General features: G+C 42.6%; 1 protein-coding gene across 9 annotated transcripts in view; it reads left to right on the top strand.

The window, feature by feature from the left end:
• The window catches only part of zbtb47b (zinc finger and BTB domain containing 47b), a 289481-nt gene that overhangs the window by 153872 nt on the left and 108218 nt on the right, over nucleotides 1-27391 (top strand). For all 9 annotated transcript variants that reach the window (XM_072576343.1, XM_072576338.1, XM_072576345.1 and 6 more), the window contains one exon: nucleotides 4712-6100. In XM_072576343.1, coding sequence (XP_072432444.1) covers nucleotides 4793-6100 — 1308 coding nt within the window. In that variant the 5' untranslated portion in view covers nucleotides 4712-4792. The remainder of the gene's footprint in view (nucleotides 1-4711; nucleotides 6101-27391) is intronic.

Here is a 27391-nt window from a genome sequence, read left to right as displayed (position 1 = left end):
ACATTGGGGAGACTAGACGCCTCCTAGCAGAGCGCTTTAGGGAACATCTCTGGGACACCTGCACTAATCAACCACACTGCTTTGTGGCCCAACATTTCAACTCCCCCCTTCTCTCCCCTCCCCCCCCCCCCCCCCCCCCCCCCCCCAACCTGGGCTGCCTCCACCGCTGCTCCCTCACCACCCGACACCTGGAGGAAGAATGCCTCATCTTCTGCCGCGGAACACTTCAACCCCAGGGCACCAATGCAAAGTTCACCAGTTTCCTCATTTTCCCTTCCCCACCTCACCCCAGCTCCAACCTTCCAGCTCAGCACCATCTCCATGACCTGTCCTACCTGCCTATCTTCCTTTCCATCTATCCACTCCTCTCTGACCTATCACCTCCACCTCCATCCCCACCCCCACTCACTTATTGTACTCTATGCTACTTTCTCCCCACCCCCACCCCCTCTCATTTATCTCTACTCTGCAGGCACCCTGCCTCTATTCCTGATGAAGGGCTTTTGCCCGAAATGTTGATTTTCCTGCTCATCGGATGCTGCCTGACCTGCTGTGCTTTTCCAGCACCACTCTAATTCAGTCAATGGTAGGGACCTAGGTAATGTTGGCAAACAGAGGCACCGAAAGATTCAAGTACATAGTTCTTTGAATGTTGTACTACAGGTAGACAAATGGTTAAGACATGCTTACCTTCATCGATCTGACCATTGAGTATAGGAGTTGGGTCATCAAGTTGAGATTGTACAAGATGTTGGTGAGCCCACTTTTGGAATACTGTGTACAGTTCTTGTCACTCTGCTTTAGGAATGATATTATTAAATTGGAGAAGAATCAGAGAAGATTTACCAGGATGTTGCTGAGTTTGAGTTATAAGGAGAGGAGGATAGCCTGAGGCATCTCACTGGAGTGTGAGATTGAGGGGTGGTCTTAGAGGATTATAAAATCATGAGAGGAATAGGTAAAGTGAATGGCAACGGTCTTTTCCCTAAGCTGGGGAAGGTCAAAATGAGGGGCATATTTTTAAGGTGAGAGGAGAAAGATTTAAAAGGGACCTGAGGGGTAAATTTTTTTTGTGCAGATAGTGGTGTATGTATGGAATGAACTGCTAGAGGAAGTGGTCGATGCAGGTACATTTAAAACGTTAAAAAGACATTTGGACAGGTACATGAATCAGAAAGGTTTGAAGGGATATGAGCCAAACACAAGGAAGTGGGGCTATTTGAGTTTAGGAAACTTGGTTGGCATGGACGAGTTGGACTGAAGAATCTGTTTCTGTGCTGTATGACTCTAAAAGTTTTCTTTGTTCTAATTCATTTTCATGGTCTTGTGCTGAATGACAATTTAAGACATTTACTGGGCTTAACCAACGAAGCTGAATATTATTTCTAAATAGCAGAGGAGGTGAAAATAGGATTACATTGTAAATTCAGCCACAAGGTTTTCTCTGTTGCTACTGAATATGAAACAAAGTTAATTCCTAAAACTTAAAAAAGTTACAAATAAGTATTCAAAAATGGAAAGGCAAACTACTCCAGATGCTGGAAATACACAATCGACCCAGCATCTGCTATGGAGAAAGAAAAGGAGTTTGAGGTTTTCTATTAAAGTTCACCGACCTAAAGAGCATTAACTGTGTTTTCCTTTGCATAGATGCTTGACTCCCAGTGTTTTATTTTCTACTTTTGACGTTATTATTTTTATTTAATATATATCCATGCACAGTAAATATCATTACTGTTTTAGTCTTATTACTTGAAACGTAGTATTCTTTCTTTGCATATATTGCTAGACTGCTGAATGTTTTCAGCAATTTGTTTTTATTTCAGACTTCCCGGCATCTGCATTATTTTGCTTTGCTTTTATTACTCTGCTTTCACCTGTTTTGTAAAATGGACAACTGTGTTTCTCAGCCTTGGGGAAAATCCCAAAAGCTGAAGAACATGTTGAGGGCAGTGTCTGGTAGACACTGGATGCCTGTGTGTGAGCCAGGAGGATCAGGATTACTTGGTCTCAGCTCCCCAAGTTCTCCTGGGATCAGGAATTAGAACTTTTGGTTCTATGGCCTACTTCCATTGTACCCAACCCTGTTAGTCCGACTGTTTGCTGGACGGGACTCAGCATCTTATGACCCTCGCTGTGTGGAGTTAAACCCTCAATCCACTCCTATATCATTCACTGCTCTATATAATCAGACTGACACAATATTCCATTGATATCTCAATGAATGGCATCACCACAGAGAAAGCCAAATCTCATCACCTTTCAGCTTGATATCACATCCTAGCATGATACCACACAGAATGAGGTCATATGGCTCATTGTGCTTGTGCCAGCTCTTTGAAAAAGCTGTCCAATTAATGCAAAAATTCCATGTTTGTGGTACCTTGTCCTAATTGTAACAGAACCTGCTGGGTGCAGATTGGTCTCAGCAGCACTTAGATACCCACTAGGACGCTACCAAACTTGATGGAGATGGTATTCTTTATTCTGAAGGACGAGCAAGAAAATACAATGTGAGCCATTTGTCTGAAGTCTTCTACCACCATCACCAAACCTGTCCGATAAACCTGCAAACTTTTGGCTAGTTACAAAATGATTTTATGAAAAATACTATTGAATTTGTGCCTACCAAGCTTCAGGCAGTGCATTGCAGACATCTAATTTTTCAAAAAATGTTCTTGTTTCTCCTTTCATTCTTTTGCCAATGAAATTCATATCCCTCAGTCACTGATTCCTCTGCTGGAAGCATTTCATATTATTTACAATTCATATTATTGAGTGCCTCTGTTGGCCTTCAACCTCCTCTGGTCTAAGACACTAAATCCCAGTTTCATTAGGCTTACCAAGTTCCTCTTGGCATTCTGGTAAATTTTCTTAAAATTCTTGTCTGAGATCTTGACAGTCGTCTTAAGTGCAGTGCTCAGGATGCATCATGTTTGTCAGTTTCCAAGCCTGTATCAATTAGCATCAACACTGTACATGGAGTACAGTGCATTACTCACTTCTCCGGTTGAATTCCATTTGCCCCTTCTCTGCCCAGAACTACTAATATTTCGCAGACTTGCACTTGACATGTATACCTGTATTATCTTTTTCCAATGTGAAGACTGAGGCTAAGTAGCAATTGACTATCCTAGCTACATCTTTGCAAAAGAAAATTACATGCATGATGCAGTTTGTTGTTTTCCAATACTGCTTTACAGTAATACCGGGAACAAAAGGTTTATAAAACCCTTTTGAATTAGAATTCCTTTATCTTTATTCAAACAGTGGTTGCCTGTGTAACTGGATGAATAGGCTTGGTCAAGTAGAGGGGATTTAATTTTGACCTGGTGGAGTTCGCTGTTAACCCAAGACATTTCGTTGAAATTTTTATTTGAGCACCTTGTCAACCGAGTCCATTGATGTAGCGTGGTTCTTCTCGGCTGGATGCAGGAGGGGATAGCTGGAGCAACATGTAAAACGTACTGTACAATCTGCAGCAAAATAATTTACATTGCTAAAGGTATAGAAGAAAATAGTGCAAGTTGTTCTGACTTGTATGGAGCCTTTATTTTGAGCAAGTGGATTAACGTAAAGGAGCAGTTAGATTTCCTTATCTAACGTAATGAAAACAGGGGACCTGACATCTCAGACACATTTTATCATTGAGTTTAATGTCTCTTGAAAGATACCTCCTGAAAATGTTGTGTTAATCAACACTTTAAATAAACTTTTAATAAATCCAGTCTAATTTAGCAATTAAGCCTTTAATTTATTTTTTAGTGCATGCTTTAAGTAGTGTCTTGTTTGTATGTTTGTGTAGAGGTCCTCACTTTGAGGGTAGCAAGGATACTATGATTAGTAAAGGATCATACAGAATAAGCCTGTTTCAACTCAATGATCCTGAGCTTCCTCAGCATCCTGAGTTGGGTCAAGTAAAATCAATGAAGGATCCTGTCTTCTATGTGGGGGTGCCCCAGTAGATGTATAACCCTCCAATAACCACATTACAAAATAGCCGCCTGGTTCCTGTTTCAAATGACTTCTGATGGCATGGTGGCACACGTGGTTAGCACTGCTGCCTCACAGCGCCAGAGACCCGGGTTCAGTTCCCGCCTCAGGCGACTGACTGTGTGGAGTTTGCACATTCTCCCCGTATCTGCGTGGGTTTCCTCTGGGTGCTCCGGTTTCCTCTCACAGTCCAAAAATGTGCAGGTTAGGTGAATTGGCCATGCTAAATTGCCCGTAGTGTTAGGTGAAGGGATACACGTAGGGGAGTGGGTCTGGGTGGATTGTGCTTTGGTGGGTCGGTGTGGACTTGTTGGGCCGAAGGGCCTGTTTCCACACTAAGTAATCTAATCTAATCTAATCTGGTTGAGCCACCTCAGACCCTGAAAGTCATGGCACTATATGCCAATAAAAAGATTTTTGTGTTTTGAGGTGAGGAGGAGACCTTAAAACAATTGCAAGGATTTAATGAGCAGAGCAAAACAAACCCATATCATGGACGAGTTGGGATGAATGTCCTAATTCCCATCTGTGTAATTTGTAAATCATGTGTTCCTTTGGTCAGATTTAAATTAGAAGAATGCTATTGGTCACTTTTCAAAGTTGTCATTAATTGTCAAAGCTTTTGGATTATTAGAAAGTCTCTCTCCCAGCATTTAAAAAAAAAATACTTTTATACATCTGCCAAGTTTTGATGGTTTTATTTTCCCTTTTTTTTCAGCTGATAGTTGAAAAGACCACTGACTACCCTTCCACTGAGTATTCTCTGGTGGAGGATGTTGCCCTCCACTTTACTTGTTTGATGGACAGACTGAATGAGCAGCGCCTGTTTCAGCCAGACTTATGTGATGTAGACATTGTATTGGTGCGCCAGAAGAACACGTTTCCTGCTCACAAAGGTGTGCTCGCGGCCTACAGTCAATTCTTTCACTCGCTTTTCACACAAAACAAGCAGCTTCAACGTGTTGAACTTTCGCTAGAAGCTCTGACATCGCAAGGGTTTCAGCAAATCCTGAACTTTATCTATACATCAAAGCTGCTAGTAAATGCCTGCAATGTGCAGGATGTGCTGAATGCTGCTGCAGTTCTACAGATGAATGATATTGCCACTTCCTGTCAAGAATTAATAGATAGTCGGTCCTTAAACTTGACGACAGTGGCTAGCGATATGTCAAAGCAGGAAAATCGCAGCAATCCCCTTGGCTCTCAGTTTTATCGTGAGATTAAGCAGGAGGTGGATTCACATCCTAAAATCTATGCTAGAGAGGGCAACAATCCATACTCTGTACGTGTGGAGGACAACACTGGGAAACAACATTCACCAATCCAGCCAAATCAGCAGTATTACAAGGAGGAGAATGATGACCAAACAGTGTGCAAGATTGAGGGAGATACGGAACAATTGGATAATGATTCGGACAGTAGGGGTTCATATAATCGGGAACAGATCATTGTGGAGGTTAACCTTAATAACCAGACTCTGAATGTTTCTAAAGGGGCTGAGGGCATGTCTTCACCTTCAGAAGCTACGGCTGTATTAGGTAGGTGTCCTGAGGATGAAGAGGAAGATGATGAAGAGGATGATGATGACGACGATGAGGAAGAGGAGGAGGAGGATGATGATGACAATGCTGATGGGGATGAAGAGGAAGAGGATGATGAAGATGTCACTGAGGAAGAGGAAGAGGATGAAGAAGGTGAAGAGAGTGATGAAGATGTGAATGAAGGGGGTGATAACTCTGATACTCCAGAAGTCAAGACTGAAAGCGGGCAAACAACCCGACGAACATCAAGAGCTTTGACTGCTTCCAAAGGCTCAACTCCTCCAGCTCCGAGCCGGTCACGGAGACAGGCCAAACATGAAGTGAGCACTCGAGGTCGGAAGCGAAAGAAAGATTCTGATGGCTCAAATCAGAAGGTGAAAATTGAAGAGAAACAGCACTTCCCTTGCAAAAAGTGCCCCCGCGTGTTCAATAATCGCTGGTACTTAGAGAAGCACATGAATGTCACGCACAGCCGCATGCAGATCTGTGATAAGTGTGGCAAGCGATTTGTACTGGAAAGTGAGCTGTCGCTACATCACCAGACTGACTGTGAGAAGAGTATTCAGGTAGGTCATTAATTTTCATTCATAATCTTAATTAAAATCAACAAATGACACTGGTTAAAAGCTGGGTTTAAAAACTAGCGACTATCCTTCATCATATTTGACACTTTTGGAACCAGCTTCCAAAAATCTAATCCCAGTCTGGGAATGAGTGCTTAAGACATTTTACCAACCCAGAAAAGGCAGTTAGCAACTTAGAAACTTGTACTGAATTTTGGCTAATCTCCATACTACAGTTGTTTTGTAGAGAATAGTAATTACGTTTCATGCACTTTATTGTTGCAAGTTTTCTTGTCAAAAGGTAATTGAAATTTAAATTACTTCCCCAACTTGCATGGTATTTTTGGGTCAAAATCAATTAATACTAATATAACTGAAAATGAGCAGTGACTGACCATTCAACAGCATTTTCTGTTTAGGATACAGCACTGAAAGATCAGCATTTTAGAGGATTTTAAGGCTTGAGGTGAACTAGCAGAGTGCGCCATTAAGGATTTAATAATGCCAATGCAAATTTAAAGTTGTGGCTATTGGAGCATCAGGAGCCATTGAGCAAGTACAAAACAGAACTGTACAGCACAGGAACAGGCCCTTTGGCCCACCATCTCGGCACTGGCCTTGTTGCTATTCTAAACTAATCACATCACGTGCACGTGTTCTGTGTCCATCTATTCCCTGCCTGTTTGTGTCTGTCTAAATACCTCTTAAACTTTGCTATCATATCTGCTTCTGCAACCTCAAAGGACAGAAATCTGCCACCCTCTGTGTTTAGAAAAAACACTTTGTCTCTCATCTGTCCTTTAACCGTGCCCCCTCTCATCTTAAACCTACAGTGAAACACAGGAAGGAAGTGTAGGGAAAGGAGGACTTTCAGTCTTACTAGCATGTTCTGCCATTTGAATATATCCTGACTCCTATCTGCTCAACCATATGGGCTGCCATGGCACCCCCACAAGCCATTTGTGGCTGAAACTCTCATCCATTACATGATCATCTTAGTCCAGCGCTCTCCTGTCAAACGTTCCAACCTCCCCAGTCTGCTCGTCTGAAAACATCTTATTCTGTTTCTCAAGGAAATGAGAAATTTGGAATCTTTGTCTGCTAAAAGAATGTGCGGTCTATTATGATTTTCAAGACCAGGTTCTATAAAGAGATATGGAACAGACATGGGATTTTGGGGAGAATGGTATTCAGCAGCATTACCATTAATAGCTTAGACTCTTGTTCAGCAACAGAATTAATCTACTTCCATCTTAAAAGTATTCGATGACTCTGCCTTCATGCTGCTCGGATAGAGTTCCAAACTTGCACAGCACATCACCCCATCTCATCCTAAACCTATGAACCCTAATTTTCAAAGTTCCTCTAATTCTGGATTCACCCACAGAAGAAGCTTCAAGACCATTTAAGAACTTATACATTTCGATCAAGTCTCCCCTCGCTTTTCTAAACTCCAATGGAGACAGCTCCAGTCTGTCTAACCTTTCCTCATTGGATAACCCCCTCATTTCAGTTATCAATTTGATAAACCTCCTCTGGAATGCCTCCAACATGTTTACATTCTTTAAGTAAAAAGATCAAAACAGAAAGCAGTATTCAAGATGTGGTTTCACCAATGACCTGTATAACTAAAGGATAATTGGTTAAAAGGATCAAAATGTATGGGACAAAAACTGGAACCGTATGGAGTTGGATGTTGAGCATGATCATATTGAATGGTGGAATTGGCTTGAAGGGCTGAATGGTGTTCTGCTCCTATTTTCTGTGCTACTGTAACATTCTTAGTTTTAAAAGGAGTTGAACACACAGAATAGCCTTCCTTTAGCTGCATTAATCCAAATTATTGAATATTTTCAAGAAGGTGTTAAATATATATTTTGGGACTGAAGGGAGTGAACAATATGGGGCAAAAGGTGGGGTGGGGTCAGCTATGAATAACAGAGCAGGCTCAAAGGGATGCATGGCCTATTCCTGCTTCTAGTTTATATGTTTAATTATTTGCGAACCTGCAAAATAGCTTTGTGTGACTCATACACCTGCCACCTACATCAGAGGTGTTAAGGCACAAATAGAGGCTATTTGACCAATTATGTGTGCACTGGTTCCTCAAGTGAGCTTCATTAAATACTGCCAGTCTCCTGCTTTCTCCCTGTACCCTTGCACATTACTTCTATCCAAATAATCATCCATTATCTTCAAATCAACCTGCTTCCACTACACATCCAGGCAATGCATTCCATACTTTAATTGTTTGCTGAGTGAAAAAGCTTTTTTCTCATGTGCATGTACAAATCATTTTAAATGGGTGTCTTCTTAATCATAGAATTTTATAGTATAGGAGAAGGTCTTTCGTCCCATTGTATCTGCTCTGGTTCCTGAAAGAGCTATCCAGCTAGTCTCATTCTTGAGGCCGGTCTCTGTAGCCCTGTCACTTTCTAATATCTATCCAGCTCTCCTTTTGAAATGTCATATGCAATCTGCCTCCACTTTGCCAAGCAAGAAGCTGGAGGAACACAGCAAGCCAGACAGCATCAGGTGGTGGAGAAGTGAACATTTTGGCTTCTCCACCTCCTGATGCTGTTTGGTTTGATGTGTTCCTCCAGCCTCCTGCTTGTCTACTTTTGGATGTCAGCATCTGCAGTTTTGTCTCCATCACTCTGTCAGGCAGAACATTCCAAATCCTAACAATTCTGAGTAAAGAAGTTTCTCCTCATCTCACTGCTAGCACTCCTGCTGACAATTGTGAAATTATGTCTGTGACTGGGGGACATACTCACTAGTGGAAGCAGAATACCCTTCTTTATTCTGTTCGAATTGTTCATATTTTGAACACCTTAATAAAGTCACTTCTTGACCTTCTCTGCTCCAAGGAGAGTAAGCCCAATCTCTCTATTCTTTCCTTGTATCCAAAATCCTTCATTGCTGGTATCATTCCGTAAATCTCTTTTGAATTGTCTCCCAGATTTTGACATTCTTCCCTAAATAAGGTGTCCAGAACTGAACACATTCCTTTTACAAGCTGGAATAGTTTATCCCTATCTATTTGATCCAGTCCCCTTCATGATTTTGAAAACCTCTGTCAGGTCTCCTCTGAATCATCATCTGTTCAAGGAGAAATATCTCAAATTCATCAAAGTGATCTCATAACTGAAATTTCTCCTCCTTGGAGCCATGCTGAGAAATTTCTTCTGCACTTGCTCCAATGCATTTGCATCCTTCTTTATAATTGTAGAATCCAAAGAGGTACACAATACATTTGAACATCTTCACATTTTCCCATGTTGTGCTCACACTGCCAGATTTTTACTTAACAACTCAACCTATCTAACTATCAGCAACCTCCTTTTCTTCTCTTCACGACCTATTTTCTCAACTATTGTGGTGTCATCTGCAGATCTAGCTACCTCAGAACATTGATATAAATAGTAAGAAGTTGAGGCCCCAGCAGAGACCTTGATGGACTCCACTTACAGCTGATCTGAGTTTTCCAGTTCTGTTTTGGCTGTTGAAGGGCAGTCATCTCAGCTGCAGTGCATCTCTGCAGTAGTTCATTGGGATACTGTCCTTGGCCCAACGTTTTTCACCAGCTTCATCCATGACCTTTCCTCCATCATAAGGACAGAAGTAGAAGTGTTTATTTTTTTTTAAATTCAATCATGGGATAAAGGTGTTGCTAGTTAAGCCAACATTAATTGCCCATTCCTACTTGCCCAGAGGCAGTTAAGAGTCAGCTACGTTCCTGTGGCTCTGGAGTCAACTGTCAGCCAGATTGATTTAAGGAAAGTAGATCACAGCAGGTCAGGTAGCAGTGCCATTCCTGAGGAAGGGCTTTTGCCTGAAATGTTGATTTTTTTCCCTGCTCCTCTGATGCTGCCTGACCTGTTGTGCTTTTCCAGCACCACGCTTTCGACTCTGATCTCCAGCATCTGCAGTCCTCACTTTTGCCTAAGGATGGCAGATTCCTTCCCAAAAGGGCACTAGTGAACCAAATGAGTTTTCCCAACAATTGACCATGGATTTGCAGCCATCTTAGTTCCAGATTTTACTGAGTTCCAATTACACCATCTATCATGGTGGGATTTGAACCTGGGTCCCCAGAACATTACCTTGGTCTCTGGATTGACAGTCTACTGATAATAACACTTAGCCATTGATTGATTGTGCCATTCTCAGCACCATCTGTAACTCCTCAGATACTGAAGCTTATATTGAAATGCAACAAGATCTGGGCAGTATCCAGGCTTGGGCTGACAGGGGATCCTGATGAAGGACTTGTGCCCGAAACATTGACTCTCCTGCTCCTTGGAGCTGCCTGACTTGATGTGCTTTTCCAGTGCCACACCTTTCAACTCTGACAAGTGATAAGTAACATTTGCACCACTCAAATGCCAGGCATTGGCCATCTCCAATAAGAGACAATTGAACCACTGCCCCTTTACATTCAATCGTATTACCATCATTGAATCCCTCACTATCAACATTCTGGAGGTTACCGTCACCAGAAATTCGACAAGACTTGCCACATTAATACAGTAGCTAATGGAGCAGGTCAGAAGCTAGGAATACTGCAGTGAGTAACTTAGCTCACTACTCCCCAAAGCCTGTCTATCATCTACAAGGCATATGTAAAGAGTGTGATATAATACTCCCCACTTGCCTGGATGAATGCAGCTCCAACAACACTTAAGAAGCTTGACACCATCCAGGACAAAATAGCCCACTTAATTCGCACCATATCTGCAAACATCCACTCCCTCCACCACCAACGCTCAGTAGCAGCATTGTGTATTCTACAAAATGTGCTGCAGCCATTCACCTAAGATGCTCAGTCAGCACCGTACAAACTCCATGACCACTTCCATCTAGAAGGACAAGAATAGCAGATACATGGGACAATCGCTATCTGTAAGTTTCCCTCCAAGCCACTCACCATCCTGATTTGGAAATAGATCACTATTCTGTCACTGAGTCAAAATCCTGGAAATCCCTCCCTTAGGATATTGTGGGTCAACCACTGTGGATGACAGTGGTTCAAGAAGGCAGCTCATAAAATAATTTTTATAAAGGTTATTCATGTCACCCATGATTATTGCCATCCCTTTAACAATAGCAGTTAATATTTGATAGAAAATATAAACTAGGAACTGGAGTAGGCCATTCAAGCCTGCTCTACCATTCAGTGTGATCATGATTTATCCTCTCTCGGTGCCGTGTTTTCATTTCTCTGCGTATCCATTGGTACCTTTAGGATTTAACGGTCTATCATTTTTTTACTTGAATATACTCAGGGATGCAACCTCTACAACTTACTGCAGTTGTAAATTCTGGAGGTTGGCCACCCTCTGAGTGAAGATGATGTCTAGTCTCATTTCTGAACGGCTTACCCAATATCCTGAGACTGTGAGCCCTAGTTCTGGTCTTCCTAACCAAGGAAAACATCCTCCCTGCATCTAGTATGTGTAGCCCTTTTGAAAACTTTTATACATTTCAATCTGAACCCTTTTCATTCTTCTTAAATATAGTAAATGCCAGCCTAGTTGGACAAATCACTCCTCAAGAACAGTCCTGTTATTCCTGTCATTAGTTCAATGAACCTTCATTGCACTCCCACAATGGCAAATAAATACTCTTCTAGTTCGGGAGGCCAAACTATGTGCACTCATCCCCGTGTGGTCTCACCATGGCAATAAGATAACCCGGCTTCTGAATTCAAATCACCTTGCAATGAAGGCATACATACCATTTGTCTTCTGAATTGCTTGTTGCACCTGCCTGTTTGATTTCATTGCTGTACAAAGGTACCCATGTCCCTTTATACATTTACATTTCCCAGTATATCACCATTTAAATAATAATCTGCCTATACTATCGATATTGAAAACTACAGTAGCTTTTGTACGTCTTTTACGGAAACGAAGGTTTTATCCCTGAATCTCTCATTTTATCAATTTATAAAACTTACAGGTCCGAGCCAGAATATAACATAAATTTGATGTTCTAGTATGGAATTGTAACCAGATACAGCAAGCTATTAGGCAGATAACCAGGCTTTTATTGCAAGGAAATTGGAGTGTACAAATAAGGAAACCTTCAGCAATCCTACAGAACCTTGGTGCACTCACACAGGCTCTCTTTAGTTTCTATATTTAAGGAAAGGTAAAGTTAAACTGGCAAGACCAATTTGAATAGATTGGTTTCTGGAATAAGAGGATTGTTTAATGATGAAGCTGAGTGTAATGGGTCTGTATTTTCTGGCATTTGTAAGTGAGAAGTAATTGCAATTCAACATTCTGAAAAATTCAACAAGCTTGGTGCTGATGTTCTTTCCCCTGGCCAGAGACTCAAGAACAGGGATTGTAACATCTGGATAATGGACATTTAGGTCTGAGGTCAAGAGGAAGACAAGCTGTGAATCTATGGGATTCTGTACTCCAGAAAGGAGTGAATTCTGATCACTGAATATACTTGAGGTTAGCTAAATGGATTCTTCTGTGTCTCAAAAAATCAAAGGCGACTGACAAAAGGCAGGCAAGTGGCTTTGCAGCCAAGGATCTGCCATGATTGCATTGAATGATGGAGCAGACCCATGCTGTACTCCTGTTTCTTATGAGGTAAAGCATTTATAGCAAGATAGCATTGCTTTCTTTTGGATAGCTATTTGCAGGATTTGCAATAATTGGCATTAATCATATTTGAAGACCAGTGAAACTAAACCAGTTCTTTGGCTGCTACTGTGAAGATAATGGGGAGAGGCATAGATCTGATCTAGTTTCATAATTTTCCTGTAAAAAATATTTAGTTACTGAAAGGGAATTTCATGGGAAATGGATGTGGCTAGTTAGGCCAATATTTATTGTCCATTCTTAATTATAGGTAAGAGTGTGATGAGCTACCGCCTTGAACCACTCCAGTTCATCTGGTTTCAGTATGAAGTACAGCAAACATTTAGGAAGGCAACATAGAACATAGAAAAATACAGCGCAGTACAGGCCCTTTGGCCCTCGATGTTGTGCCGACCGAAGCCTACCTAACCTACACTAGCCCAATAACCTCCATATGCTTGTCCAATGCCCGCTTAAATGACCATAAAGAGGGAGAGTCCACCACTGCTAATGGCAGGGCATTCCATGAACTCTCAACCCGCTGAGTAAAAAATCTACCCCAAACATCTGTCCTATACCTACCACCCCTTAATTTAAAGCTGTGTCCCCTAGTAACAGCTGACTCCATACGCGGAAAAAGGTTCTCACTGTCAACCCTATCTAAACCCCTAATCATCTTGTACACCTCTATCAAATCTCCCCTAAACCTTCTTTTCTCCAATAAGAAAAGCCCCAAGTGCCTCAGCCTTGCCTCATACGATCTTCCTACCATGCCAGGCAACATCCTGGTAAACCTCCTCTGCACTCGTTCCAATGCCTCCACATCCTTCCTATAGTATGGCGACCAAAACTGCACACGATACTCCAGATGAGGCCACACCAGAGTCTTATACAACTGCAACATGACCTCAGGACTCAGGAACTCAATTCCTCTACCAATAAAGCCCAGTACACCATATGCCTTCTTCACAGCACTATTTACTTGGGTGGCAACTTTCAAAGATTTGTGTACATGGACACCAAGATCCCTCTGCTCATCCACACTACCAAGTAGTCTACCATTAGCCCAGTAATCCATCTTCTTGTCATTCACTTTGGTAGGAGTAACTTCACACTTAGTTACATTGAATTCCATTTGCCACCTTACTGCCCAGCTCTGCAACTTATCTATATCTCGCTGTAACCTGCCACATCCTTCTTCGCTGTCCACAACTCCACCGACTTTCGTGTCATCCGCAAACTTGCTCACCCAGCCTTCAAGCCCCTCCTCCAGGTCATTTACAAAAATGACAAACAGCAATGGTCCCAAAACAGATCCTTGTGGAACACCGCTAGTAACTGCACTCCAAGATGAACCTATACCATCAACAACTACCCTCTGTCTCCTTCCAGCCAGCCAATTCCTAATCCAAACCTCTAATGCACCCTCAATGCCATACCTCCGTAGTTTTTGCATTAGCCTGCCATGGGGTACCTTATCGAACGCCTTGCTAAAATCCATATACACCATATCTACTGCTTTACCCTCGTCCACTTCTTTGGTCACCTTCTCAAAGAATTCAGTAAGGTTTGTGAAGCACGACCTGTCCTTCACAAAACCATGCCGACTATCCTTGATCACATTATTCCTATCCAGATGTTCATAAATCCTATCCCTTACAATTCTCTCGAAGACTTTGCCCACAACAGAAGTGAGACTCACTGGCCTATAGTTACTCGGGCTATCCCTGCTCACCTTCTTGAACAAGGGGACCACATTCGCTATCCTCCAGTCTTCTGGCACTATTACCGTAGACAAAGACGACATAAAAATCAAGGCCAATGGCTCCGCTATCTCCTCCCTAGCTTCCCAGAGGATCCTAGGATAAATGCCATCAGGCTCAGGGGACTTATCTATTTTCATCCTTTCCAGAATTTCCAACACCACTTCCCTACATACCTCAAAGCCGTCCATTCTAACTAATTGTGACTCCGTATTCACATCGGCAACAATGTCCTGTTCCTGAGTGAATACTGACGAAAAGTATTGATTTAGTGTCTCACCAATCTCCTCCGCCTCCACACACAACTTCCCACTACTATCCTTGACTGGACCGATACCTAGTCATCCTTTTATTCCTGACATACCTATAGAAAGCCTTAGGGTTTTCCCTAATCCTACCAACTAAGGACTTTTCATGTCCCCTTCTCGCTGCTCTTAGCTCTCTTTAGATCCTTCCTGGCTACCTTATAACTCAATCGCCCCAACTGAACCTTCACGCCTCATCTTTACATAGGCTGCCCTCTTCCCTTTCACAAGGGATTCCAATTCCTTGTTAAACCACGGGTCCCTCACACGACCCTTTCCTCCCTGCCTGACTGGTACATACTTATCAAGGACACCCATTAGCTGTTCCTTGAACAATCTCCACATCATTTGTGTTCTTCCCTTGAAGCCTATTTTTCCAATCCACGCATCCTAAGTCATGCCTCACCGCATCATAATTTCCCTGCCCCCAGCTATAACTGTTGCCCTGCAGTGCACACTTATCCCCCTCCAAAGTAACATGTTGGCCCACAATGCTGTTCGGGAAGAAGCTCCAGAATTTTGATCCAGTGATAATGAAGGAATCTGCGATTCTTAGGCAAAATTGAGGACTGCAGATGCTGGAGATCAGAGTCGAGAGTGTGGTGCTGGAAAAGCTTTTTGGTTCTGGTGGGCTGAAAAACTAATTAGCTTTGTTAGACCCGCCAAATCTTAAGTCTTCTGTCATTGTTTGTATAGATTCTCGCTCTTGAGAAAAGACCAATGTCCCCATCTGCAAATAATCCTGAGCACGGCTTAGGGGAGTGCACAGCAGATGACCCATCAGTGATGCTACTCCACCTAGATTTATAGAGTCATAGAGATATACAACATGGAAAAAGACTCTTTGGTCCAACCCGTCCATGCCAACCAGATATCCCAACCCAATCTCGTCCCACCTGCCAGCACCCGGCCCATATCCCTCCAAACCCTTCCTGTTCATATACCCATCTAAATGCCTTTCAAATGTTGCAATTGTACCAGCCTCCACCACTTCCTCTGGCAGCTCATTCCATACACGTACCACCTTCTATGTGGAAAAAGGTCTCTTTTATATCTTTCCCCTCTCACCCTAAACCTATGCCCACTAGTTCTGGACTTCCTGACCCCAGGGAAAAGACTTTGCCTATTTATCCTAACCATTCCCCTCATAATTTTGTAAATCTCTATAAGGTCACCCCTCAGCCTCCAATGCTCCAGGGAAAACAGCCCCAGTCTGTTTAGTCTCTCCCTGTATCTCCGATCCTCCAACCCTGGCAACATCCTTGTAAATCTTTTCTGAACCCTTTCAAGTTTCACAACATCTTTCCACTAGGAAAGATAATACTCCATAGGCCTATGGAGTATTATCGTTCATTAGCAGAGGGATTGAATTCAAGAGTCGTGAGGTGATGTTGCAGCTGTACAGGACTTTGGTTAGGCCACATTTGGAGTACTGTGTGCAGTTCTGGTCGCCTCACTTTAGGAAAGATGTGGAAGCTTTGGAGAGGGTGCAGAGAAGATTTACCAGGATGTTGCCTGGAATGGAGAGTAGGTCGTACGAGGATAGGTTGAGAGTTCTCGGCCTTTTCTCGTTGGAACGGCGAAGGATGAGGGGTGACTTGATAGAGGTTTATAAGATGATCAGCGGAATAGATAGAGTAGACAGTCAGAAACTTTTTCCCCGGGTACAACAGAGTGTTACAAGGGGACATAAATTTAAGGTGAAGGGTGGAAGGTATAGGGGAGATGTCAGGGGTGGGTTCTTTACCCAGAGAGTGGTGGGGGCATGGAATGCGCTGCCCGAGGGAGTGGTAGAGTCAGATTCATTGGCGACCTTTAAGCGGCATTTGGATAGGTACATGGATGGGTGCTTAATCTAGGATAGAAGTTCGGCACAACATCGTGGGCCGAAGGGCCTGTTCTGTGCTGTATTGTTCTATGTTCTATGTTCTATGTTCTAGGAAGGAGACCAGAATTGCACGCAATATTCCAACAGTGGCCTAACCAATGTCCTGTACAGTTACAACATGACCTCCCAACTCCTGTACTCAATACCCTGACCAATAAAGGAAAGCATACCAAACACCTCCTTCACTATCCTATCTACCTGCAACTCCACTTTCAAGGAGCTATGAGCCTGCACTCCAAGGTCTCTTTGTTCAGCAACACTCCCTAAGACCTTACCATTAAGTGTATATGTCCTGCTAAAGATTTGCTTTCCCAAAATCCAGCACCTCGCATTTATCTGAATTAAACTCCATCTGCCACTTCTCAGCCCATTGGACCCGTCTGGTCAAGATCCTGTTGTAATCGGAGGTAACCCTTTTCGCTGTCCACTACACCTCCAATTTTGGTGTCTTCTGCAAACTTACTAACTGTACCTCTTATGCTCGCACCCAACTCATTTCTGTAAATGACAACAAGTAGAGGACCCAGCGCCGATCCTTGTGGCACTCCACTCGTCACAGGCCTCCAGTCTGAAAAACAACCCTCCACCACCACCCTCTGTCTTCTACCTTTGAGCCAGTTCTGCATCCAAATGGCTAGTTCTCCCTGTATTCCATGAGATCTAACCTTGCTAATCTGTCTCCCATGGGGAACCTTGTCGAATGCCTTACTGAAGTCCATAGAGATCATATCTACTGCTCTGCCCTCATCAATCCTCTTTGTTACTTCCTCAAAAAACTCAATCAAGTTTGTGAGACATGGTTTCCCACACATAAAACCATGTTGACTATCCCTAATCAGTCCTTGCCTTTTCAAATACATGTACATCCTGTCCCTCAGGATTCCCTCCAACAACTTGCCCACCACTGATTTAATTTGATGGACAAGAAAATTACAAGCTAATACAAATTCACATTTTCAGGATATTGATGTTATAATGTACATTTTCAATTAGTGACCAGTGAGTTGACCTGACACATTTAGAATGTGATTCATGAAGAACGTCTTAGAATAGAAAATGAGTTGTCCAAGTTGTTAATCAGTAAATGAGTGTGTCTACGATTGGAACACTTTGTAAGAGTTTCCCTATCTTTTGTGAGGTACTCGGTTTATCAGTTGATCGTTAGAGAATGCGAGTGGCAAATTGCTGAATTGGTGTTTATTCCTGTATTGGAGTAAGTGTGTCCTCCTGCCCCTCTCCCACTTCATCAGCAGTCCTGGTGAGTGTATGCACCGTAGGATTTGAATATCTAGACTTGTTGAGTATGGTTCTCAATAAGTGGACCATCGGTACCTGAGACTAAATTTTTGTTTCAATCTAAGATTTTAGACAAAGGCCAGTTTGAAAGTGATTTGGCATATTTTCTTTGTTACTAATTGCTTTATGAACTAGCTTCAAAACTTAATTATAAACAAATGGAATTTTTCCCACTTGTTCAAGGTCTCTGTTCTATTGCCTTAGGTGTCTAGAGATAGTTGGAACTGGCAGATTGTGAAAACTGGTATTGCAATTTTGATGTTTCTAGTTAGTAGTTTTATAAAACCAAACTACACCATTCATACTTGAATTATATATGATTGTCAGTACTATTATCGCATTCATAACCAAATATCTATTTCTCAACTTTCTCTGAATATTGGAGGTGCCCAAAATTGTGGATCTTGACACCCTCACTTGAATTTCTCAATTTTATAAAGTAAACTACTCATAGCTGCTGTGCCCCATGCATTTTGAACGCTGTGCTTAGAATTTAGGAACCTGTGCCTAATGGCTGTTTTCCATTTCGGCTTCGTCAGGCATGGAGACCTTCAGGATTCTGAAGTGAATGTCAGCCTAAGGAATGTGCTTGTTTTCTGCACTCACACTGCTGACCTTCATTCGCTTGCCCCTGGGTTTTGTTTTTTTTCCGCATCTGGCAGGATCCAAGGGGATCAAGTATAGAGGTCAGCTAAGTTAAATATAGCATTTTTGAGAGTTTCTGCAACAACCTTCCCCTGTCACGCTTTGGATGCCTTTTTTTTTTGCTGGGAACAGCGTTTGTACCAATAACATCATGCTGACACATATGCTTCATTTATCCATACAGTTTGTCAAATTTTGCTGAAAGTTGTAGAGCCCTGCAATTTTTTGTAAATGCTTGCAGTATCTGATGGCTTTGTGATGCTAAAGCTGTTCTCCGATTCAGTTGGATTGCTTTGGCGTATTGCACCTAGACGAGCATTGTGTTGCTTTTCCTATTTTTGCAAAGTGCAATACACAGCTGCCCAACCTATCTCAAATTTTCATTTGACTCAGTTCCTCATTTTTGTATCTCCTTTTATTTTACCATTAAAATAAATTTATAGCTTCTCTACATCCACCCTTCCACCTGTTTACAATTCAATACCCATCTCATTTTATCTCTCCTAACTTTCATCTTAAAAATCATCTTAAAATCTGCTTCTTTGAACCTCTGTTAACCATCACCCCTCAGTTAATGATATTCCTGACCATCATGTGTAATAGTTTTGCATCTTTGAGAATTTCATTTTTTGGCCTGTACCACATTAAGTTTGGATGATGTGGCTAGTCCATGTAACTTGAGAGCACAATGTGCCTGCTGTCTCAGTCGGCTTCAAGTTCTGCCTAAATTGTTAAATTGACATAAGAGCTCAGTAACTTCAAAATGCTTTTAAATTTGTAACCCAACTTCCTTAATGGCTTCCTCTCCGAAGACCCCAAGTTCCTTTTGAAAGTGGGCCTGTGAGGTGTATTGTGTGAACCAAACTCTAAAACAACATTAAGGGCTTTTTGTCAAGCCACTTGGGAACTTTTCAAAAACATTCACTTGAGCAGCTGATTGTGGTTAAGAGCCTATGTAAGGTAACCAATCATTTTTGGCTGGTAGTGTGCATCACTCAGAAACTGGGCTTTTCAACACAGAATAGTTAAGTGCAGTCTCTAGTCATGAGTCAGGCAGAAAAAATTGAGGAGAAACTGTAAGTGGTACCTTACATAATTTAAAAAAAAATGCCCTGTGTTAAGCAAAGGGTGTTTTACTGTTATTTAGGTGGGGCTACCAATTGATCAGTTTTCTTTGATCTGCCAGATTACAAAATTTGCATTAGCACATTCTTAAAAATAAGTTCCTATCCTTTTAAAACTGTAATCAGTATAAACTTTTCAACAGCATTTGAATGAATGAATGATTTAGTTTTACAATGGGTTGCCATTTGCATGGTGGAATTTATGCCCACATTTCAAATAATAATCTAATATTTACATGTGACCAAGATTACATAGCAACAGTGGATCTTCAAGGCTCAGAATTACTATAGTCATCTTATTTATGGATCAAGTGGTCCTCAGCTTTATTTGCCTTGTCTTCTTGTTCTCTGAATCAGTGAATGTGATTTTTTTTTAGCGTTCATGGTTGCTTCTGAGTTCACAAATGCAGTCTCTTTTTTTTTTATTGGCACAATGGTGCTCTTTGTATTCCTCCTGTCATGAGGTAACAGATGAATCCTAATGCAATCTCGTACTTGATTCCCTGCCCTGCTCTGAACTGGTGAATGCATTATAAAGGCACCCATGCTTTGCTGTGGATTGCTTTACAATGGTAGCCTGTTTGTATGCTGATCTTTTTGACTTGTACTTTTGCATCTGTCTTTGAAAGATATGCAGTTTTAAAAGTGAAGCTCGAATTAACATGTCCATCTTGCTGCTGCCTCGCTCCTGCTCTTTCAACTAGTTTGGAGTTATTGGGATCTAGGAGAAAGTGAGGAGTGCAGATGCTGGTCATCAGAGTTGAGAGTGTGGTGCTAGGAAAGCATAGCAGGTCAAACAGCATCTGAAGAGCAGGTGAATCGATGTTTCAGGCATAAACCCTTCCTGATGAAGGGTTTATGCCCGAAACATCGATTCTCCTGCTCCTCGAATGCTGCCTGACCTGCTGTGCTTTTCCAGCACCACACACTCGTTACTTGGTATCTACCTAATTTGAGTGGAGATCAAAGTTCAGTCTAAGGATATTTCTCGCCTGTGTTTTAGTATTACACTTTTGACATTGCATTTAGTCACCAGTGGATAATTTTTTCAACACAGAATAGTTAAGTGCAGTCTCTAGTCATGAGTCAGGCAGAAAAAATTGAGGAGAAACTGTAAGTGGTACCTTACATAATTTTTTTTAAAAAGCCCTGTGTTAAGCAAAGGGTGTTTTTTTTTAAACTTTTTTGTTAACCCTATTAGTCTGCTTCAGGAGTAGATGTCATTGATATTTGTCTAGTACACATTTCAAGGATTTACACCTGCTCAGTACTGCCAGTAGCATGATGAGACATCTCTGGATTAGTGGTGTTGGAAGAGCACAGCAGTTCAGGCAGCATCCAAGTAGCTTCGAAATCGACGTTTCGGGCAAAAGCCTTTCATCAGGAATAAAGGCAGTTGATGATAAATCTCCCCCAGCAATGATCTATTACAAACCCACCAGCACCATCCTTTTGTTGGCTTGCATCTGAGAAATAATAAGTTGCAGGTCCCACTGTTATTGAGTTATCTGGTAGCTTGAATTGCCTTAGCCTTGTAATTGAAAATACAACTAAAATTGACAAGCAGAGGTATGTTATACCTATTTAATATGGTTGCTTCAACCCTCGTAGAGTGATATTGTTCTGAAGGGACCGAAGTGTAATTTCTTTCTCTCGCTTCAAATCAAGACCATGTTGAAACATGAATTTCAGTAGAATTTTTTTTGTTTGGTTAATGCTTTTGTGTTACATTGGAAAGACACTGTGTTAATGAGAGAATGTAATGTGTCAAGGCTTGCAAGATCAGAATGAACTTCAGTTCCAGTTGTTACTTTTTGTTATGCTTCAGCACCAATCTGTATGTTTGTTGCTGTCTCTCTATAATTTCACAACTTCATTCCTTTTGTTTCCCTTATGTTTCGGTCATGCAAAATATCACCTTGTTCATCTTAGCATAAGCTTTTACGACTTGTCTTTTTAAACTGGAATTTTACCACTTTGTGCTATTCTTGCTTCAAATCAAATAGATTATCTTCCAAGAAGAGTGTGAAGAGCTTGGAGAAAGTATAGAGGGGTCTATCAGAAGTACAGTCATGACCAGGCTGGAGCAGCTTTATCTACTGTTAAAATTGAGGGCTGATTTTATTGTAGGTATTCAGAGTTGAGAGTTTCGATTTTTAAAAAAGTGACTTTTTTTTTCCACTGACATGGTGTTGATAATTAGAGGGGACGGATGTTTATCAATAGATAATGAAAGAAACCACAGGAGAAATTCTGCTGAATTTTGTTCCCCACCTATATCTTCCTATGACTGTCTGACAGTCTTGTTGTTCCCTCCGTGACTACCTGGTCAGGTCCACGTCCCCCTACAACCCACCCTCCCATCCTGGCACCTTCCCCTGCCACCTCAGGAACTGTAAAACCTGCACTCACACCTCCTCCCTTACCTCTATCCAAGGCCCTAAATGAGTCTTGCACATCCATCAAAGTTTTACTTGCACATCCACTAATATCATTTATTGTATCCGTTGCTCCCAATTTAGTCTCCTCTACATTGGGGAGACTGGGCACCTCCTAGCAGAGCGCTTTAGGGAACATCTCCGTGACACCCACACCAATCAACCACACCGCCTCGTGGCCCAACGCTTCAATTCCCCCTCCCACTCTGCCGAGGATATGGAGGTCCTGGGCCTCCTTCACCACCGCTCCCTCAACAGCAGACGCCTGGAGGAAGAATGCCTCATCTTCCGCCTCGGAACATTTCAACCCCAGGGCATCAATGTGGACTTCTCAACAGTTTCCTCAATTTCCCCATCCCCCACCTCACCCTAGTTCCAAACTTCCAGTTCAGCACTGTCCACATGACTTATCTGGACCTGTCCTACCTGCCTATGACCTTTTCCACCTATCCACTCCACCCTCTCCTCCCTGACCTATCACCGTCATCCCCTCCCCCACTCACCCATTGTACTCTATGCTATGTTCTCCCCACCCCCACCCTCCTCTAGCTTATCTCTCCACGCTTCAAGCTCACTGCCTTTATTCCTGATGAAGGGCTTTTGCCCGAAACGTCGATTTCGCTGCTCCTTGGATGCTGCCTGAACTGCTGTGCTCTTCCAGCACCACTAATCCAGAGTCTGGTTTCCAGCATCTGCAGTCATTGTTTTTACCTTGTCAGTATTCAAGTCTAAATGTTGTTGTAGATGGCACTACCTGGTAGTTAGCAGTTGCTATTTAATGTTTCTGAGAGAATTCATGCATCTGGTTAAACAGTTGTTTGTTGACTTCAATGCTTTAGTAATTGTGTGCAAAGTCTGCCCTGCATGTTGGGTCAGCCAGTTGGAAGAAATAATACTCTTGTTCAAAATTACCCAAAATGTGATGCAAGCGTGGTGACTGTTGTATCTGTCATTCTGTTTGTTACTAAGATTGTTGATTTTAATCAGTTATTGCAATAGTATGTGTGTGAGATTTCGTTAATAGAACCTCCAAGGTTTTTGGACTCTAAGGTGACATTTCAGAGTATGTTGTGGTTTATTTTAAACATGGCGATGCAGGAATGGGTACAATTACATTTAGGTTCAGAACTCGCTAACATCAAGAAGAAGAATAAAGACTTGTGTGTTCTTATGACTATTTATGATGTTGTAACATTTGTTCCCAAATACTGATTTAATTACCATGGGCGATTGTGTTTTACACGTAGGAATTGTGATCGGACTTGACAGGTGCATAGTTGATAATTCTTGCTTCAAGCCTTGATTTTCTGCATTGTATTTAGTTCAAACTCTTGTTTTTTTAAGAGTAAAGCAATTGCCGACTGTTCAATTGACAGCATGGGGTCCCACAAGATAAGAAAATTACAAGTATTATTTGTTTTGCAGTCAAGTGGAGCGGGAGGTTGTAGAATGACTATATTCTTGAAGAAGGTCAAGATGTTGGCACTGCCCCCATCATTAAGCCTGAAGTCATGTACAGTATATTGAGGATAGGTGCATGGACATTGCCAGCTAACAAATGTTATCTTAATGTTTGGATATTGCTTTCCTCCTATCAGAGTACCTTCCAATCCCAAACTGCAGTTCCTCTATGGACTGTCTTTCACAAACCACAGTCTCCACATACTCAGGAAGACTCCAATTTATCTGTTCCCTCCACCCCTACCCTTTCACCATTTCACTCGCAGTCACACTTCGAGAAGCACTACTTATGCATATTGAAAGAAATATGGGCAGCATGTTGGCTCAGTGGCTAGCAATGCTGCCTCACAATGCCAGGGATCTGGGTGCACTTCCAGATTTGGGCACCTGTGTGGAATTTGCATATCCTCTCTGTACCTGCATGGGTTTCTTCCCGAGGTCCAAAAATATGCATATTCTGTAGAATGCTCATGCTAAATTGCCCATAGTGTCTGGAAACGTGCAGGCTAAGTGGCTTAGTCATGGGAAATGCAGGGTTACAGGGATAAGGTAGGGGGTTTGGTCTGGGGGCTGTGCCCTTCGGGAGGTTGGTGTGGATTCCATGAGCTGAATAGTCGACTTGCACACTAGGGATTCTATGATTCTATAAACAGGACTTTTTTTGTTAGTAATATGGAAATCAACCACTTTAATACTCAATACTTGCAATGTTAGTCCAAAAAAATTGTCTTTGATTTTCCCTTTTGATCAAACGTTGACTGAGAGCGCTATAGGTTGGCACTGTTTTCCAACAAAAACTTCCTTTCCCATCACTGCCTGATGCAAAATAAAGCTTGATCAGCAATAATTTCTTCGTCTCCAAAACTGCGTCTTACTGCTTTAATGTGATATTTCCTTTTTCTGACCCAACTATGCTTATGACCAGTTAGTGAGTATTGACTGAAAAATAGTCATAGAGTCATAGATGTACAGCATGGAAACAGACCCGTCGGTCCAACCCGTCCATGCCGAACAGATATCCCAACTCAGTCTAGTCCCACCTGCCAGCACCCGGCCCGTATCCATCCAAACCCTTCCTATTCATATACCCATCCAATGCCTTTCAAATGTTGCAATTGTACCAGCCTCCACCACATCCTCTGGCAACTCATTCCATACACATATCACCCTCTGCGTGAAAAGGTTGCCCGTTAGGTCCCTTTTATATCTTTCCTCTCTCACCCTAAACCTATGCCCTCTAATTCTGGACTCCCTCACCCATGGAAAAGACTTTGTCCATTTATCCTATTCTTGCCCCTCAATTTTGTAAACCTCTTCTAGGTCACCCCTCAGCGTCCGATGCTCCCAGGGAAAACAGCCCCAGCCTGTTCAGCCTCTTCCTATAGCTCAAGTCCTCCAACCCTGGCAACATCCTTGTAAATCTTTTCTGAACCCTTTCATAGAACATAGAACAATACAGCACAGAACAGGCCCTTTGGCCCACGATGTTGTGCCGAACTTCTATCCTAGATTAAGAACCCATCCATGTACCTATCCAAATGCCGCTTAAAGGTCGCCAATGATTCTGACTCTACCACTCCCACGGGCAGCGCATTCCATGCCCCCACCACTCTCTGGGTAAAGAACCCACCCCGACATCTCCCCTATACCTTCCACCCTTCACCTTAAATTTATGTCCCCTTGTAACACTCTGTTGTACCCGGGGAAAAAGTTTCTGACTGTCTACTCTATCTATTCCTCTGATCATCTTATAAACCTCTATCAAGTCACCCCTCATCCTTCGCCGTTCCAACGAGAAAAGGCCGAGAACTCTCAACCTATCCTCGTACGACCTACTCTCCATTCCAGGCAACATCCTGGTAAATCTTCTCTGCACCCTCTCCAAAGCTTCCACATCTTTCCTAAAGTGAGGCGACCAGAACTGCACACAGTACTCCAAATGTGGCCTAACCAAAGTCCTGTACAGCTGCAACATCACTTCACGACTCTTGAATTCAATCCCTCTGCTAATGAACGATAATACTCCATAGGCCTTCTTACAAACTCTATCCACCTGAGTGGCAACCTTCAAAGATCTATGTACATAGACCCCAAGATCCCTCTGTTCCTCCACCTGACTAAGAACCCTACCATTAACCCTGTATTCCGCATTCTTATTTGTTCTTCCAAAATGGACAACCTCACACTTGGCAGGGTTGAACTCCATCTGCCACTCCTCAGCCCAGCTCTGCATCATATCTAAGTCCCTCTGCAGCCGACAACAGCCCTCCTCACTGTCCACAACTCCACCTATCTTTGTATCATCTGCAAATTTACTGACCCACCCTTCGACTCCCTCATCTAAGTCATTAATAAAAATTACAAACAGCAGAGGACCCAGAACTGATCCCTGCGGAACTCCACTTGTAACTGGGCTCCATGCTGAATATTTACCATCTACCACCACTCTCTGCCTTCGACCAGTTAGCCAGTTTTCTATCCAATTGGCCAAATTTCCCTCTATCCCATGCCTCCTGACTTTCCGCATAAGCCTACCATGGGGAACCTTATCAAATGCCTTACTAAAATCCATGTACACTACATCCACTGCTCTACCCTCATCCACATGCTTGGTCACCTCCTCGAAGAATTCAATAAGACTTGTAAGGCAAGACCTACCCTTCACAAATCCGTGCTGGCTGTCCCTAATCAAGCAGTGTCTTTCCAGATACTCGTAAATCCTATCCCTCAGTACCCTTTCCATTACTTTGCCTACCACAGAAGTAAGACTAACTGGCCTGTAATTCCCGGGGTTATCCCTATTCCCTTTTTTGAACAGGGGCACAACATTCGCTACTCTCCAGTCCCCTGGTACCACCCCCGTTGCCAGTGAAGACGAGAAGATCATTGCCAACGGTACTGCAATTTCCTCTCTTGCTTCCCACATAATCCTAGGATATATCCCGTCAGGCCCGGGGGACTTGTCTATCCTCAAGTTGTTCAAAATGTCCAACACCTCTTCCTTCCTAACAGGTATCTCTTCTAGCTTATCAGTCCGTTTCACACTCTCCTCTTCAACAATACGGTCCCCCTCGTTCGTAAATACTGAAGAGAAGTACTTGTTCAAGACCTCTCCTATCTCTTCCGACTCAATACACAGTCTCCCACCACTGTCCTTGATCGGACCTACCCTCGTTCTCATCATTCTTAGGTTTCTCACATACGCATAGAATGCCTTGGGGTTATCCTTGATCCTATCCGCCAAGGATTTTTCATGCCCTCTCTTAGCTCTCCTAATCCCTTTCTTCAGGTCCCTTCTGGCTATCCTGTATCCCTCCACTGCTCTGTCTGAACCCTGTTTCCTCAACCTTATGTAAGCCTCCTTCTTCCTCTTTACTAGACATTCAACCTCCCTCGTCAACCAAGGCTCCCTCACACGACCATTTCTTTCCTGCCTGATCGGTACATACGTATCAAGGACACGTCATATCTGCTCCTTGAAAAAGTTCCACATTTCCACCACGTCCTTCCCTGACAGCCTATGCTCCCAACGTATGCTCCTCAAATCCTGTCTTACAGCATCGTAATTTCCCTTCCCCCAATTGTAAAAACTTCCTTGTTGTGCGCACCTATCTCTCTCCATAACCAAGGTGAAAGTCACAGAATTGTGGTCACCATCACCAAAATGTTCACCCACTAACAAGCCCACCACTTGTCCCGGTTCATTACCGAGTACCAAATCCAATATGGCCTCCCCTCTGGTTGGACAATCTACATACTGCGTTAGAAAAGC

This window comes from Chiloscyllium punctatum, chromosome 8, assembly GCF_047496795.1.
Source record: "Chiloscyllium punctatum isolate Juve2018m chromosome 8, sChiPun1.3, whole genome shotgun sequence".
Lineage (NCBI taxonomy): Eukaryota > Metazoa > Chordata > Chondrichthyes > Orectolobiformes > Hemiscylliidae > Chiloscyllium > Chiloscyllium punctatum.
Note: the sequence above shows the minus strand (reverse complement) of the source record. Positions and strands in the feature narration are given on the sequence as shown.